A 14,820-nucleotide genomic window follows, 5' to 3' on the forward strand; every position below is an offset into this window, starting at 1 on the left:
TTGGTGGGCCCCAGGAAAGAGCCTTCTCTGTGGCGGCCCCGGCCCTCTGGAACCAACTCCCCTCGGAGATTAGAACTGCCCCCACCCTCCCTGTCTTTCGTAAACTAAAGACTCACTTATACCGCCAGGCATGGGGGAGTTGAGATATTCCTTTCCCCTAGGCCATTACAAATTATGCATGGTATGTTTGAGTGTATGTTTGGTTTTATAATAAGGGTTTTTAGTTGTTTTAGTATTGGATAGTTGCATGCTGTTTTTATCATTGTTGTTAGACGCCCCGAGTCTACGGAGAGGGGCGGCATGCAAATCCAATAAATAATAATAATAATAATAATAATAATAATAATAATAATAATAATAATAATAATAATATGTGCCTGACTGGGGATGAAATCCAGCATAGTGATCTCGTTTGCTGTTTTGTATTAATGATGATGATGATGATGATGATGATAATAATAATAATAATAATAATAATAATAATAATAATAATAAAAGATGATGCTGTAGGTATTGGTATAAACAAAAGCAAAGTAGGTACATGTAAATTTGGACAATAGGACCAAAAGACAGGGATGGTAGGCACATTGGTGCTCTTATGCACGCCCCTTATGGACCTTTTAGGAATGGGAAGAAGTCGACTGCAGACAATGTAGGGTTAAAGTTTTGGGGTTTGGGGAAGAAACCACAGAGTCCGGTAGTGCATTCCAGGCCCTCGGTTGCTGAAGTCGTATTTTCTGCAGTCGAATTTGGAGCGGTTTACATTGAGTTTTAATACATGTGCTCGTGTATTGCTGCGGTTGAAGCTGAAGTATTCATTGACAGGTAGGATATTGTGATAAATTATGATTAGCAACTTTATGCCTGGTGGACTTCAAATCCCAGAATTCCCCAGCTAGCTAGCTGGGGAATTCTGGGAATTGAAGTCCTCCCAGGTTAAAGTTCCCAAGATTGGAGACCCCTGTTCTAGACGACTGTTTTGCAGGTTGGAAAGAGGAAGAGGGGGTGGGATCTTATAGGAAATGCAAGCATGCTTTAAATAAACCCCATTTATTTATTCTATTGAAAGTGATTCATGTTGCTAGTTATTAATATATTACAGCATATATTTTAATATTTTTATTTTTTATATTTTTATATTTTTATACTTTTATACTTTTATACTTTTATACTTTTATACTTTTATACTTTTATACATTTATACTTTTATACTTTTATATTTTTATACTTTTATACTTTTATACTTTTATATTTTTATATTTATATATATTTATATATTTATATATTTATATATTTTTATATATTTATATTTTTATATATTTATATTTTTATATTTTTATATTTTTATATATTTATATATTTTTATATATTTTTATATTTTTACAAACAGTTGATAACAAAGTTTAAAACAAAATATAATATCAATCACAACACACACACCCTCCACGAATGTTCCCTTTACAGAACAAAAAAGAAGCGGGGGAACCCCTTTCTTTAATTGTAGCCCCGGCCTGCCCTTGCTAGCCATCTATCTGGTGGTCAGCAGAACCTCCCCAGGTGGGGGGCAGTCTATCTTAAGTCTGATTGATATTAAAGAGTCCTAGAAGAATTGTAATTCTATCTTACAGTCCTGGAATCTTTTGGGTCCTTTGAGGTCTTCTAGTCTAGCCCCCACTGCCAAGGGAGGCAAAGGAAGGGACCCCTTCAGCAGTGAGGTCTGAGCCATGATGCCTCCCCCCTGAATGTACAGAATGAAAAAGAGGTGGGAGCACCCCCTTTTTTAGCTATTCCCCAACACCCCCCCCAAGTCCCCACTATGCCCACCTGGCTGCCAGTTGAACCTCCCCACCTGGAGGCAGTCTATCTGCCAGGATGCCAAGTGTTAGTATATATTGTATGTAAACATGTTGGGTGTTTGCAATACAGAAGTTAACAATGTAAGTTTAAGACTGTACCTTTAAGAGTCATTTGCTGGTTGGCCACAAGAGGGAGCCAAAGCTGTTCCTCTTGGGGCAGTTTATACTAGAGAGATTTATATTTGCTGTGTGTATATTTTGCTGTGTGCGTTAACCTGGTTTGTAAACCATTATTAGGATTAGATGTGTATGATATTGGACTGTGTAACTATGATTATTTGCCTATTTGTATATAATAACACAGTGGTATCTCTACTTATAAACACCTCTACTTACAAACCTTTCTAGAGAATAACTGGATGTTCAAGATTTTTTTGCCTCTTCTCAAGAACCATTTTCCACTTACAAACCCAAGCCTCCAAAACTGTAACCGGAAAAGGCGAGGAGAAGCCACCTTGGGGCCTCTCTAGGAATTTCCAGGGAGGAAACCAGGCCAGAAAAGGCAGGGAGAAGCCTCCAGGGGGCCTCTCTAGGAATTTACTGGGAGGAAACAGGGCCAGAAAAGGCAGGGAGAAGCCTCCCTGAGGCATCTCTAGGAATCTCCCGAGAGGAAACAGGTCCGGAAAAGGTGGGGAGAAGCCTCAAGGGGGACTCTCTAGGAATCTCCTGGGAGGAAACAGGGCCGGAAAATGTGGGGAGAAGCCTCAAGGGGGCCTCTCTAGGAATCTCCTGGGAGGAAACAGGGCCGGAAAAGGTGGGGAGAAGCCTCCAGGGGACCTCTCTAGAAATTTTCTGGGAGGAAACAGGGCCAGAAAAGGTGGAGAGAAGCCTCCATGGGGACTCCCTAGGAATCTCCTGGGAGGAAACAGGGCCTGCACCCTCCCTGTGGTTTCCCCAATCGCACGCCTTATTTGCTATGAGAAAAATTATTCCTATGAGAAAAATTGCTTCTTCTTACAAACTTTTCTACTTAAGAATCTGCTCACGGAACGAATTCAGTTCGTAAGTAGAGGCATCCCTGTATTGTTATTAATGTTGTTTTAATTGATTTTAAAATTTTATTATTAGATTTGTAATGTATTGTGTTATTGTTGTGTTGTGAGCTGCCCCAAGTCTTCAGAGAGGGGCAGCATACAAATCTAAATAATAATAATAATAATAATAATAATAATAATAATAATAATTCTATTTTGTACTACATCTGATTCATTGACTGACTAACCCCCATTGCTACATTAACTCTACTTAAAGTTTGTTGAAGGTTTATTTCCAGGGGTCTTCAAACTTGGCAACTTGTGGACTTCAACTCCCAGAATTCTCCAGCCAGCAGTTGCCAAATTTGAAGACCTGGTATATTTATTTATTTATTTTATTTATTTTTATTTATTTATTTTGTCCAATACAAAATAATACACAATGAAGGTTATAGTAGAGAACATGTATGAGATATACAGAAGGCACTCTAGTGCACCTATGCACGCCCCTTACTGACCTCTTAGGAATCTGGAGAGGTCAACCATGGACAGTCTAAGGGTCAAATTTTGGGGGTTAGGGGATAGTCTTCAGAGAGGGTCAAGATACAAATCTAATAAATGATGATGATGATGATGATGATGATGATGATGATGATGATGATGATGATGATACTATGGAGTTCCACGCTTCGACAACCCGAGGACTAAAGTCAAATTTTTACAGTCCAGTTTGGAGCGCTTAATATTAAGCTTGAATTGGTGCTCTTGTGTTGTTGTGGTTGAAGCTGAAGTAGTTGACAAGCAGGACGTTCCCTGGACATTCTAACCCGAAGCTTTTGCAGGGGAGGGGGAACCAGAAGAGGGGCTTACATCCATGCATCCCCTTCTCCTCTCCGGCAGCCGCGGGGTTTGGGGGGCCACCGCAGTGGAGACCGCGTGCCAGGCGCTTGGAAGGAGCAACCCGGGCCGGCTGGTCCATCATTCTCTCCTCCCCCCCGCCCCCCCCCCCCTCCATCCACCGCCGCAGGAGGAGGCTATATTAGGAAAGCCAGTTCGGTCCCAGCGCCGCGCCTTCTATAGCCGGCCGCCGCAGAGCCGGGGCGGAGTTGCTTGGCCGGGTTCCCCGGAGTGGTGCCCCCCCCCGGGCCGGGCAGGGCAGGGGAAGCACCCCACGAAAGGCGGCTCCGGTGGTCCTCAAACGCCCCCCCTCCAAAAAATAGCCGGAGGGGGAAATCCCCGCGTGACTGCGCCCTTCTTCAGACGAGCAGGTGAGCGAGCGCTTCCTTGGCCCTCGTGGGGGAGGCGGGGGGAGAAAGAAGCCCCCCCCCGACCCAAATGGGCTTCCCTTGGGATCCCCTTGCCCGCCCCCCGCCCCAAAAATCCCCTAGCGGACCAAAGGGTCCCAGGCTGGTTCTTGCAGCTTCTGGGAGTTTTATTAAGAAAGGGGAGGGGGAGAAACTTCGCCGGACTTTTTTCTTTGGGGGGGGGCGTGGGAATTTGGGGTGAGGTCTCCTCGGGACCCACTGCGTGTAAAAGCCGGAGGGCGGACCCCCAAATTCTTCCCCCCTTTGGGAGCTTTGGCTTGGATAGAAGATGTGGAGGGGGGGAGGGAGGGAATTCTGCCGGAGTCTTTGGGCCCGTGGGAATTGGGGGTGAGGTCTCCTTGGGGACCCCCTTGCCCGCACTCCGCCCCAAACTGCGGGCCAAAGGGTCCCACGCTGGTTCTTGCAGCTTCTGGGGGGGGGGTCTGAAGAAAGGGGAGGGGAAGAAACTTCGCCTGACTTTTTTTCTTTTGGGGGAGGCGTGGGAATTTAGGGTGGGGTCTCCGAGGGAGCCCCGGGAGAAGCCCCCTCCCCTCCCGTACAGAGTTTGAGGGAGGACCCCAAATTTTTCCCTCTTTGGTTGGATAGAAGGTATTGGGGGAAGAAGGGAGGGAGGGAGGAACTCCGCCGGACTTTTTTGGGGGGGGGCATGGGAATTTTGGGGTGAGGTCTCCTCGGGACCCCCGGCGTGCAAAAGTCGGAGGGCGGACCCCCAATTCTTCCCCCCTTTGAGAGTTTTGGCTTGGGGAGAAGGGGTGTTGGGGGGTAGGAACTCTGCTGGAGCCTTTGGGCCCGTAGGAATTGGGGGTGAGGTCTCCTTGGGACCCTCTTCCGCCTCGCCCCCCAATGCAGAATCATAGGGCGAACCCCAAATTCTTCCCCCCGGGGGCTTTGGCTTGGATAGGTGTGGAGGGGGGAGGGAGGGACTTTTTGGGCCAATGGGAATTGGGGGTGAGGTCTCCTCAGGACCCCCTGGAGAAGCCCCCTCCCCTCCCATGCAAAGTTGGGGGGACCCCAAATTCTTCCCCTTTTGGTTGGATAGAAAGTATTAGGGGCAGAAAGGAAGGAGGGAGGAATTCCGCTTGGACTTTTGGGGGGGATTTGGGATGAGGTCTCTTTGGGACCCCTGCCTCCTCGCCCCCCCAATGCAAAGTCGGAGGGGGGACCCCCAATTCATCCCCCCTTGGGAGCTTTGCCTTGGATTGAAGGGGTGGGGGTGAGGGGGAGGAACTCTGCTGGACTTTTGGAGCCCACAGGAATTGGGGGTGATGTCTCCTCGGGACCCCTTGGAGAAGCCCCCTCCTGTGCAGAGTTGGAGGGGGAACCCCCAAATTCTTCCCCCTTTCACTGAATAGAAGGTACTAGGGGGACGGGGGAAGGGAGGGAAAAAACTCTGCCGGACATTTTCAGCCCACGGGAATTTGGGGAGGGGTCTTCTCAGGACCAACTGCAAAAGCCCCCTCCCCTCCAATGCAGAGTCAGAGGGGGGACCCCCAAATTCTTCCCCCTTTGGCTGGATAGATGGTGGGGGGGAATGGAGGGAGAAAGCTCTGCCGGACTCTTTGGGCCCGTGGGAATTTGGGGTGAGGTCTCCTCGGGACCCCCTGCAAAAGCCCCCCCAATGCAAAGTCAGAGGGTGAACCCCAAATTCTTCCAGCCTCCTTTAGGCTTTTAGAAGCGGAAAAGGGAAGGGGGAGAAAACTGTCACGGACTTTTGACCCGTGGGAATGAGGGGGATCCCTTCAAAATCCCCCCTTGCAAAGTTGGAGGGGGACTCCCAAATTCTTTGGAGGCCTTGTTGGATAAAGGTTAGGGGGGAGGGAGAACATCTCCTGGACTTCTGACCCATGGGAATTGGAGTAAACCCTCCCCAACCTCGAAAGGGTTAAATTTATTTATATTTTATGATATCTATTTATAATATAATATCTTTATATCTTACATTTTATACAAAGATATAATGTTTTATAATATTTGGACTTGACCCTGAAGGTGTGTCTCTAAACAAGTGTTTCCCAACCTTGGCTACTTGAAGATATTTGGACTTCAACTCCCAGAATTCCCCAGCCAGCAAATGCTGGCTGGGGAATTCTGGGAGTTGAAGTCCAGATATCTTCAAGTGGCCAAGCTTGGGAAACACTGCTCTAAACAAACTAACATTGATTAAAGGAACATTTTAGCAGTCCTGGTTTGGTTTCCAATGGGCTTTCTTGAAAAGGAAGGTGGGTGGGGGAGAGCAGCCATCAACTGGCATTACAGGAGCTTTGGGGGCCCCCTGAACGGAGCCACCACATGCCAGCGCAGTCTATCAGGGATCATACATTTTAAAGCAGCGACCCCCAAAATGGACAAAATAAATAAATAAACAAAAACAAAAACAAAAAACCAAGCTAGATAGATAAACTTCAGAAGAGAAGGATTTAGGGGTAGTGATTTCTGACAGTCTCAAAATGGGTGAGCAGTGTGGTCGGGCAGTAGGAAAAGCAAGTAGGATGCTTGGCTGCATAGCTAGAGGTATAACAAGCAGGAAGAGGGAGATTATGATCCCACTATATAGAATGCTGGTGAGACCACATTTGGAGTACTGTGTTCAGTTCTGGAGATCTCACCTACAAAAAGATATTGACAAAATTGAACGGGTCCAAAGACGGGCTACAAGAATGGTGGAAGGTCTTAAGCATAAAACGTATCAGGAAAGACTTAATGGACTCAATCTGTATAGTCTGGAGGACAGAAGGAAAAGGGGGGACATGATCGAAACATTTAAATATATTAAAGGGTTAAATAAGGTCCAGGAGGAAAGTGTTTTTAATAGGAAAGTGAACACAAGAACAAGGGGACACAATCTGAAGTTAGTTGGGGGAAAGATCAAAAGCAATGTGAAAAAATATTATTTCACTGAAAGAGTAGTAGATCCTTGGAACAAACTTCCAGCAGACGTGGTTGGTAAATCCACAGTAACTGAATTTAAACATGCCTGGGATAAACATAGATCCATCCTAAGATAAAATACAGGAAACAGTATAAGGGCAGACTGGATGGACCATGAGGTCTTTTTCTGCCGTCAGACTTCTATGTTTCTATGTTTCCTGAGCCCAAGCTTTGGGCTCAGGAAAACAAAGTTGAAGGGGACCTTAGAGGTCTTCTAGTCCAACCCCTTATTCAATCCCATATTTGGGGGAATGAAGGCTGTGACTTATGGGTAAGAGCTTAGAGGTAGTGCCTTAGCGTTTCCGTCCTCCTTAAAAAGTGGGGTATTGTGCCGGGGCATTGCAGGGCACCATAAATCCCAGGTCAAACTAGATGACCCCTTAGGTCACTTCTGACTCCCAGTTTCTCCTATTACAGGTAGTCTTCAACTTACGACCACAATTAAGGCCAGAATTTATGTTGCTAATTTCTCTGCAAATTTCTCGGCCCCATTTTACGACTTTTCTTGCCACCGCGCTGTTAAGCAAATCCCTGCAATGGATATTAAGTGAATCTGCCTTCTCCATTGACTTTCAATGGGTCAAAAAGGGGTCATAAATGTGAGTCACTTGCCAGGCATCTGAAGGCAGATCACATAACCATGAGGATGCCGAAACGGTCATATAAGTGAGGAAAACAGTCGTAAGTCACTTTTTCCCAGATTGTTATAACTTCGGTCATTAAATGAATAAGGTTATAAGTCAAAGACTGCCTGTATTTGTGGGCCTAGGCTGGGGTTAGGAGTTTGTTTGTTTTGTATATTTTAATTAATTAATTAATTAATTATCTATATTGTCATCATTATCTATCTATCTCTATCTATCTATCTATCTATCTATCATCATCATCATTATCTCTATCTATCTAATCTATCTCTATCTATCTCTATTTATCTGTATCTATCTATCTATCTATCTTTCTATCTTTCTATCATCATTATTTCTCTCTCTGTCTCTCTCTCTCTCTATCTATCTATCTATCTATCATTATCTCTCTTTCTCTCTCTCTCTCTATCTATCATCATCATCATCATTATCTCTATCTAATCTATATTTATCTCTATCTATTTATCTCTATCTATCTATCATCATTATCTCTCTCTCTCTCTCTCTCTGTCTCTCTATCTATCATTATCTCTCTCTATCTCTATCTCTCTATATCTCTCTCTATCTATCTATCCATCCATCCATCCATCCATCTCCCAAAGGAACATTTATACAACAAAATCCACTTTAAAAACAGCTTTTAGGATCTTATTTGTTTGTTTGTTTATTTATTTATTCATTCATTCATTCATTCATTTATTGGATTTGTATGCCGCCCCTCTCCAAGGACTTGGGGCGGCTCACAACATACCAAAAACAATACATCGTACACATTTCTAAAAAATCCAATTAATATAACTAAACTTAAAAACACTAATAAGATTTAAAAACATTCATTCCCATTCACACAGCAAAGGGGGGCAAGGATCTAATGGCCCCAAGACTGGCGGCACAGATAGATCTTTAAACTTTTACAGAAGGCAAGGAGGGTGGGAGCAGTGTGAATCTCCAGGGGGTGCTGAATGCTGATTCCAGAGGGCCGGGGCCCCCACAGAGAAGGCTCTTCCCCTGGGCCCCGCCAAAACGACATTAAGATATCTTGAACTTGGAGTTTGGTGGTAGGGGAGTTGTGATGATTCTCCCTCTGCAGGAGCAAATAATTAGGAATAATACAACATAACTGCACCAAGAGAAATGAGAATGAGCAGCTGTGCCCCATAATGTACCAAACACAGCTTAAATTAATCCCATGGAACTCACTGCCACATGATGGAGCAGTGAGCAGCATACTTTGCAAGGATATTGAAGATGCTACTATCAAAGCTGGAATAAATTTTACTTTTGGTTAGAAAGTTGGGAAAAACAAAAAATAAAATAAAGACAACCAATGAAACAGTCAACTAGCTTAAAAACAGGGAAAGAAAACAGGATTGGTTGAATATACGAAAAAAGAGATACCGATCTAAAATGAAATGTACAGTACAGTATTAGAAATATTAAATAATAGTAATATAGAAATATCATTATAGAAAATAAGACGACTGCCACACATCGTCCAATGTTTTTATAATGTTTTGTTTATGTTTATGTATGTTTATAATAAAATAATTTTTTGTAAATAAGAATAAGAATTAGAATAATACAGTATATTTAAAAAATAAAAAATAAATGAGAATGAGCAGTTATGCCCCATAATGTACCAAAAATACAAATTTAATAAATAAATAAATAAATAAATAAACACAGCTTAAATTAATCCTGTGGAACTCACTGTCACATGATGGAGCAGTGAGCAGCATACTTTGCAAGGATATTGGATATTCCGGAGAGTGCATGGTTGAGGATCAAGCGAGTGGATGCATTGAGCCCTCCTGGCCTTTGATGCCCTTGCCAATCGGGCATCCGCTAAGTCCTTTTGATTGATGGGTTTGTAAAAAAGTTTGCAAGGCCTCTTCTGAGAGCCAGGATTTCTCTCTTTGGCCATGATTGGCGCACGATGTTCTTCTTGTTCTTGTTGTTTTTAATTCCTGCTGGGTTCTTGTGGTCTTCAGACCTCAGGGCAGTGCCCTATTGGCAGTTAGATTCTTCCCAAATCATTGCCAGGTTGCAAAACCATTGATGAATTGAGTGACAGGCTGTGAAATCTTTTAATACTTAAAATGTCTAATTCAGAATAGAGCTGGAAGGGAACTTAGAGGTCTTCTAAACCACCCCCTACTCAAGCAGCAGACCCTATACCATTCTGGACAAATGGCTATCCAATTTCTTCTTGAAAGCCTCCAGTACTGGACTATCCACAACTTCTGGTGGCAAGCTGTTCCACTGGTTAACTGTCCTTACTATTAGGAAGTTTAATTCCAAGTTGTTTCTCTCCTTGATTAGTTTCTATTCATTGCCCTTCCTTCCTTCCTTCCTTCCTTCCTTCCTTCCTTCCTTCCTTCTTTACTTACTTACTTACTTATTTACTTCTCATCTTCCTTCCTTCTCATCTTCTTTCCTTCCTTCCTGCCTTCCTTCCCTCCTTCCTTCTTTACTTACTTACTTACTTATTTCCTTCTCATCTTCCTTCCTTCTCATCTTCTTTCCTTCCTTCCTTCCTTCCCTCCTTCCTTCCCTCCTTTCTTCTTTACTTCTTTACTTACTTATTTCCTTCTCATCTTCCTTCCTTCTCATCAATATAAATTGAACGGGTCAAAAGAGGGGCAACAAAAAGGGTGGAAGGTCTTAAGCATAAAACGTATCAGGAAAGACTTCATGAACTCAATCTGTATAGTCTGGAGGACAGAAGGGAAAGGGGGACATGATCGAAACATTTAAATATGTTAAAGGGTTAAATAAGGTCCAGGAGGGAAGTGTTTTTAATAGGAAAGTGAACAAGGGGGCACAATCTGAGGTTAATTGGGGGAAAGATCAGAAGTAATGTGAGAAAATTCTCTTCTTGTTTAGTTTCCACCCATTACTTCTTGGCCTGCCCTCAGGTGCTTTGGAGAATATCTTGACTCCCTCTTCTCCCTGAGATACTGGAAGGCTGCTATCATGTCTCCCCTGGTCCTTCTTTTCATTAAACTGCCCATGCCCAGTTTCTGCACTCGTTCTTCATATGTTTTAGCCTCCAGTCCCCTAACCTTCTTGGTTGCTCTTCTCTGCATTTTCACTTACTGGTCCCTCTATCCTCTCAGCTCCCCTGAAGACCAGCCACCATGAGTCGCCGGGTGGTTCGGCAAAGCAAGTTCCGGCACGTCTTCGGACAGCCAGTCAAGGCTGACCAGATGTACGAGGACATCCGAGTCTCCAAGGTGACGTGGGACAGTTCCTTTTGTGCCGTCAACCCCAAGTTCCTGGCCATCATTGTGGAATCGGGAGGAGGCGGAGCCTTCATGGTCCTGCCCTTGAACAAGGTAGGTGGGCTTGGAGCTGGGGGGCGTTCATCCCCGTGGGGAGGGCGCAGCATTGAAGGCTCCCAAGGCTGTTGACTTTCGCACTCAAGGCCCTACATGGCTTTTTACAAGATAGTAATAGTGATAGTGATAGTGATAGTGATAGTGATAGTAATAATTTATTAGACTTGTATGCCGCCCCTCTCCGACAATAATACAACAATAATTTTATTTATTTATTTATTTATTGGATTTGTATGCCCCCCTCTCCGGAGACTCGGGGCAGCTAACAACAATGATAAAAAAACAGCATGTAACAATCCAATTAATAAAACAACTAAAAACCCTTATTATAAAACCAAACATACACACAAACATACCATGCATAACTTGTGATGGCCTAGGGGAAGGAATATCTTAACTCCCCCATGCCTGATGGCATAAGTGAGTCTTGAGTAGTTTATGAAAAACAGGGAGGGTGGGGCAGTTCTAATCTCCGGGGGGAGTTGGTTCCAGAGAGCCGGGGCCGCCACAGAGAAGGCTCTTCCCCTGGTGCCCGCCAAACAACATTGTTTAGTCAACAGGACCCGGAGAAGGCCAACTCTGTGGGACCTTATTGGTTGCTGGGATTCGTGCGGTAGCAGGCGGTTCCGGAGGTAGTCTGGTCCAATGCCATGTAGGGCTTTAAAGGTCATGACCAACACTTTGAATTGTGACTGGAAACTGATCGGCAGCCAATGCAAGCCACGGAGTGTTGGAGAAACGTGGGCGAATCTTGGAAGCCCCACGACGGCTCTCGCGGCTGCATTCTGCACGATCTGAAGTTTCCGAACACTTTTCAAAGGTAGCCCATGTAATATAGTTATATAATAATTTTATTATTGTTGTTGTTGTTATTATTATTATTATTATTAATATTAATATTATTCACAAAAAACAGTAATACACAGCAAATGAGATTGATATGCTGGATTTTGTATCACAATATCCCAAGCCAAACACTTCCCAAGCGTCTAGGACTGTGTGATATATTTTCGTATTATTGTTGTTATTGTTGCTGTTGTTCTTGTTATTATTTTAACAATACAGCACAGCAAACGAGATTACTATGCTGGATTTCGTATTTCATCACCAGTCGGGCGCTTCCCAAGCACCTAGGACTGCGTGATGTAGCGGCGGATTATGTTTGCCGATCCCAGCAAAGCGGCCTTTTGCAATTGACAGATGGAGATTTTGTCAATTCCGATGGTTTTTATGATTATTTATTATTTATTATTATGGTTACGGTTATGATTATGGTCATGGTTGTTGTTGTTCTTAATATTACTACTACTACTACTACTAATAATAATAATAATAATAATAATAATAATAATAATAGGATTTATATGCCACCCTTCTCTGAGGTCTCGGGGCAGCTTACAACATAAAAAAGTACAAAATTCAGAAACAGCTTTAAAAAAGTCCAATATTAAATAATCTAAAAACCCAATTAATAATCTAAAAGATCTAAAAGAATTCCCTTGGCCTATATCAGTGCTTCCCAATTATTCTCTGTTACGCCCCACCCAGGAGGAAGTAAACATTTTGCGTGCCCCCTTCAACTCTCCGATCTGCGCCCCAAAGGAATTGTAGTGTTCATATTTTATTTTATTTTTATTATTATTATTATTATTATTATTATTATTATTATTATTATTATTAACAACAACAACAACAATAACAACAGAGTTGGAACATTCGAGGTCTTCTAGTCCAACCCCCTGCTTAGGCAGAAAACCCTAAACCACTTCAGATAGCTGGTTATCCAACATCTTCTTAAAAACTTCCAGTGTTGGAGCATTCACAACTTCTGGAGGCAAGTAGTTCCACTGGTTAATTGTTCTCACTGGCAAGAATTTTCTCCTTAGTTCTAAGTTGCTTCTCTCCTTATTTAGTTTCCACCCATTGCTTCTTTTTCTACCCTCAGGTGCTTTGGAGAGTAGCTTGACTCCCTATTCTTTGTGGCAACCCCTGAGATACTGGAAGGCTGCTATCCTGTCTCCCCTGGTCCTTCTTTTCATTAAACCAGCCATGCCCAGTTCCTGCAACCGCCCTTCATATGTTTTAGCCCCTAATCATCTTGACCCCTGCTTGCTGGAGCTGGGGAAATGTCTCCTCGACCTCTGTTGATATCCTTCAGCTGTTGGCCAAGTACTTCCATCTCCTCTTCCATCATTTTTTTCCCTCAAGGGTAAATGCACCCAGCTCCACTCTTTCCATTCCTCCTCCCAGCCTTAAATTTATCATCCCCTGAATTGATACTTCATCCCTTTCTCTGCGTCCCTGTCAAAACTTTGCTCTCGAGATGAAGACGAACCGAATGGAACAATAAATGAGGACATTACTCCATTCAGTCGTGTCCAATTCTTGGCAAGTCTAAGGGCCCAGGTCACTCAGCGTCTTCTGGACTTGCAACTGCGAGTAAATGGTCTCCGCTGATTTGGAGACATGATGGAAAACATCCAAACCAGAGAGGATACAATTATTTCTTTCCCTCCTGCCCCCCAAAATGTTGGCCAGTGATACTAAGTCCACCATCTGTCTCTTACGCAAAACAGAACAAAAATAACAACTTCCTTAGAAGGTTGTGCAAAGTTATTATTATTATTATTATTATTATTATTATTATTTATTGGATTTGTATGCTGCCCCTCTCCGCAGACTCGGGGCGGCTAACAACAGCAGTAAAACAGTACAACAAAATCCAATGCTAAAAAACAGTTAAAAACCTATTATATAAAAACCAATCATACATACAAAACATACCATGCATAAAATTGTAAAGGCCTAGGGGGAAAGTGTATCTTAGTTCCCCCATGCCTGGCGGCAGAGGTGGGTTTTAAGCAGCTTACGAAAGGCAAGGAGGGTGGGGGCAATTCTAATCTCTGGGGGGAGTTGGTTCCAGAGGGTCGGGGCCGCCACAGAGAAGGCTCTTCCTCTGGGTCCCGCCAAGCGACATTGTTTGGTTGACAGGACCCGGAGAAGACCCACTCTGTGGGACCTAACTGGTCGCTGGGATTCGTGCAGCAGAAGGCGGTCCCTGAGGTAGTCTGGCCCGGTGTCATGAAGGGCTTTATAGGTCATAACCAACACTTTGAATTTTGACCGGAAACTGATCGGCAACCAATGTGTTTGGTTTGAGTGTGCATGCACACCCTTGTAACAGACTCCAGTCAGGAATGAGAAATCGGTTTGCAACTGATAAGGAAATGGAGTAACAGCAAGGAGAAGTGATATCTCAAAAACTTCAGAAGAGAAGGATTTAAGGGTCGTGATTTCTGACAGTTTCAAAATGGTGAACAGCGCGGTCAGACGGTAGGGAAAGCGAGTAGATGCTTGACTGCATAGCTAGAGGTATCACAAGCAGGAAGAGGGAGACAGTGATCCCGCTGTGTAGAGCGCTGGTGAGACCCCATTTGGAATACTGTGTTCAGTTCTGGAGACCTCACCTACAAAAAGAGATTGACAAAATTGAACGGGTCCAAAGACGGGCTACAAGAATGGTGGAAGGTCTTAAGCATCAAACTTAATCAGGAAAGACTTCATGAACTCCATCTGTATAGTCTGGAGGACAGAAGGAAAAGGGGGGACAGGATCGAAACATTTAAATATGTGAAAGGATTCAATAAGGTCCAGGAGGGAAGTGTTTTAAATAGGAAAGTGGACCCAAAAACAAGGAGCCACAATCCGAGGTTGGTTGGGGGAAATATCATAAGCAATGTGAGAAAATATTA

At 43.7% G+C, this 14,820-nt stretch overlaps 1 protein-coding gene across 1 annotated transcript in view; it reads left to right on the forward strand.

Moving 5' to 3' along the window:
- Positions 1 to 3,856: 3,856 nt before the first annotated feature.
- CORO6 (coronin 6) overlaps positions 3,857 to 14,820 on the forward strand; it is a 55,003-nt gene continuing 44,039 nt past the window's right edge. Inside the window, exons 1-2 of the mRNA XM_070735439.1 lie at positions 3,857 to 4,098; positions 10,847 to 11,065. Of these exons, the coding sequence (XP_070591540.1) occupies positions 10,868 to 11,065 (198 nt within the window). The 5' untranslated portion in view covers positions 3,857 to 4,098; positions 10,847 to 10,867. The remainder of the gene's footprint in view (positions 4,099 to 10,846; positions 11,066 to 14,820) is intronic.

This window comes from Erythrolamprus reginae, chromosome 1 (assembly GCF_031021105.1).
Source record: "Erythrolamprus reginae isolate rEryReg1 chromosome 1, rEryReg1.hap1, whole genome shotgun sequence".
Classification (NCBI taxonomy): Eukaryota; Metazoa; Chordata; class Lepidosauria; order Squamata; family Dipsadidae; genus Erythrolamprus; species Erythrolamprus reginae.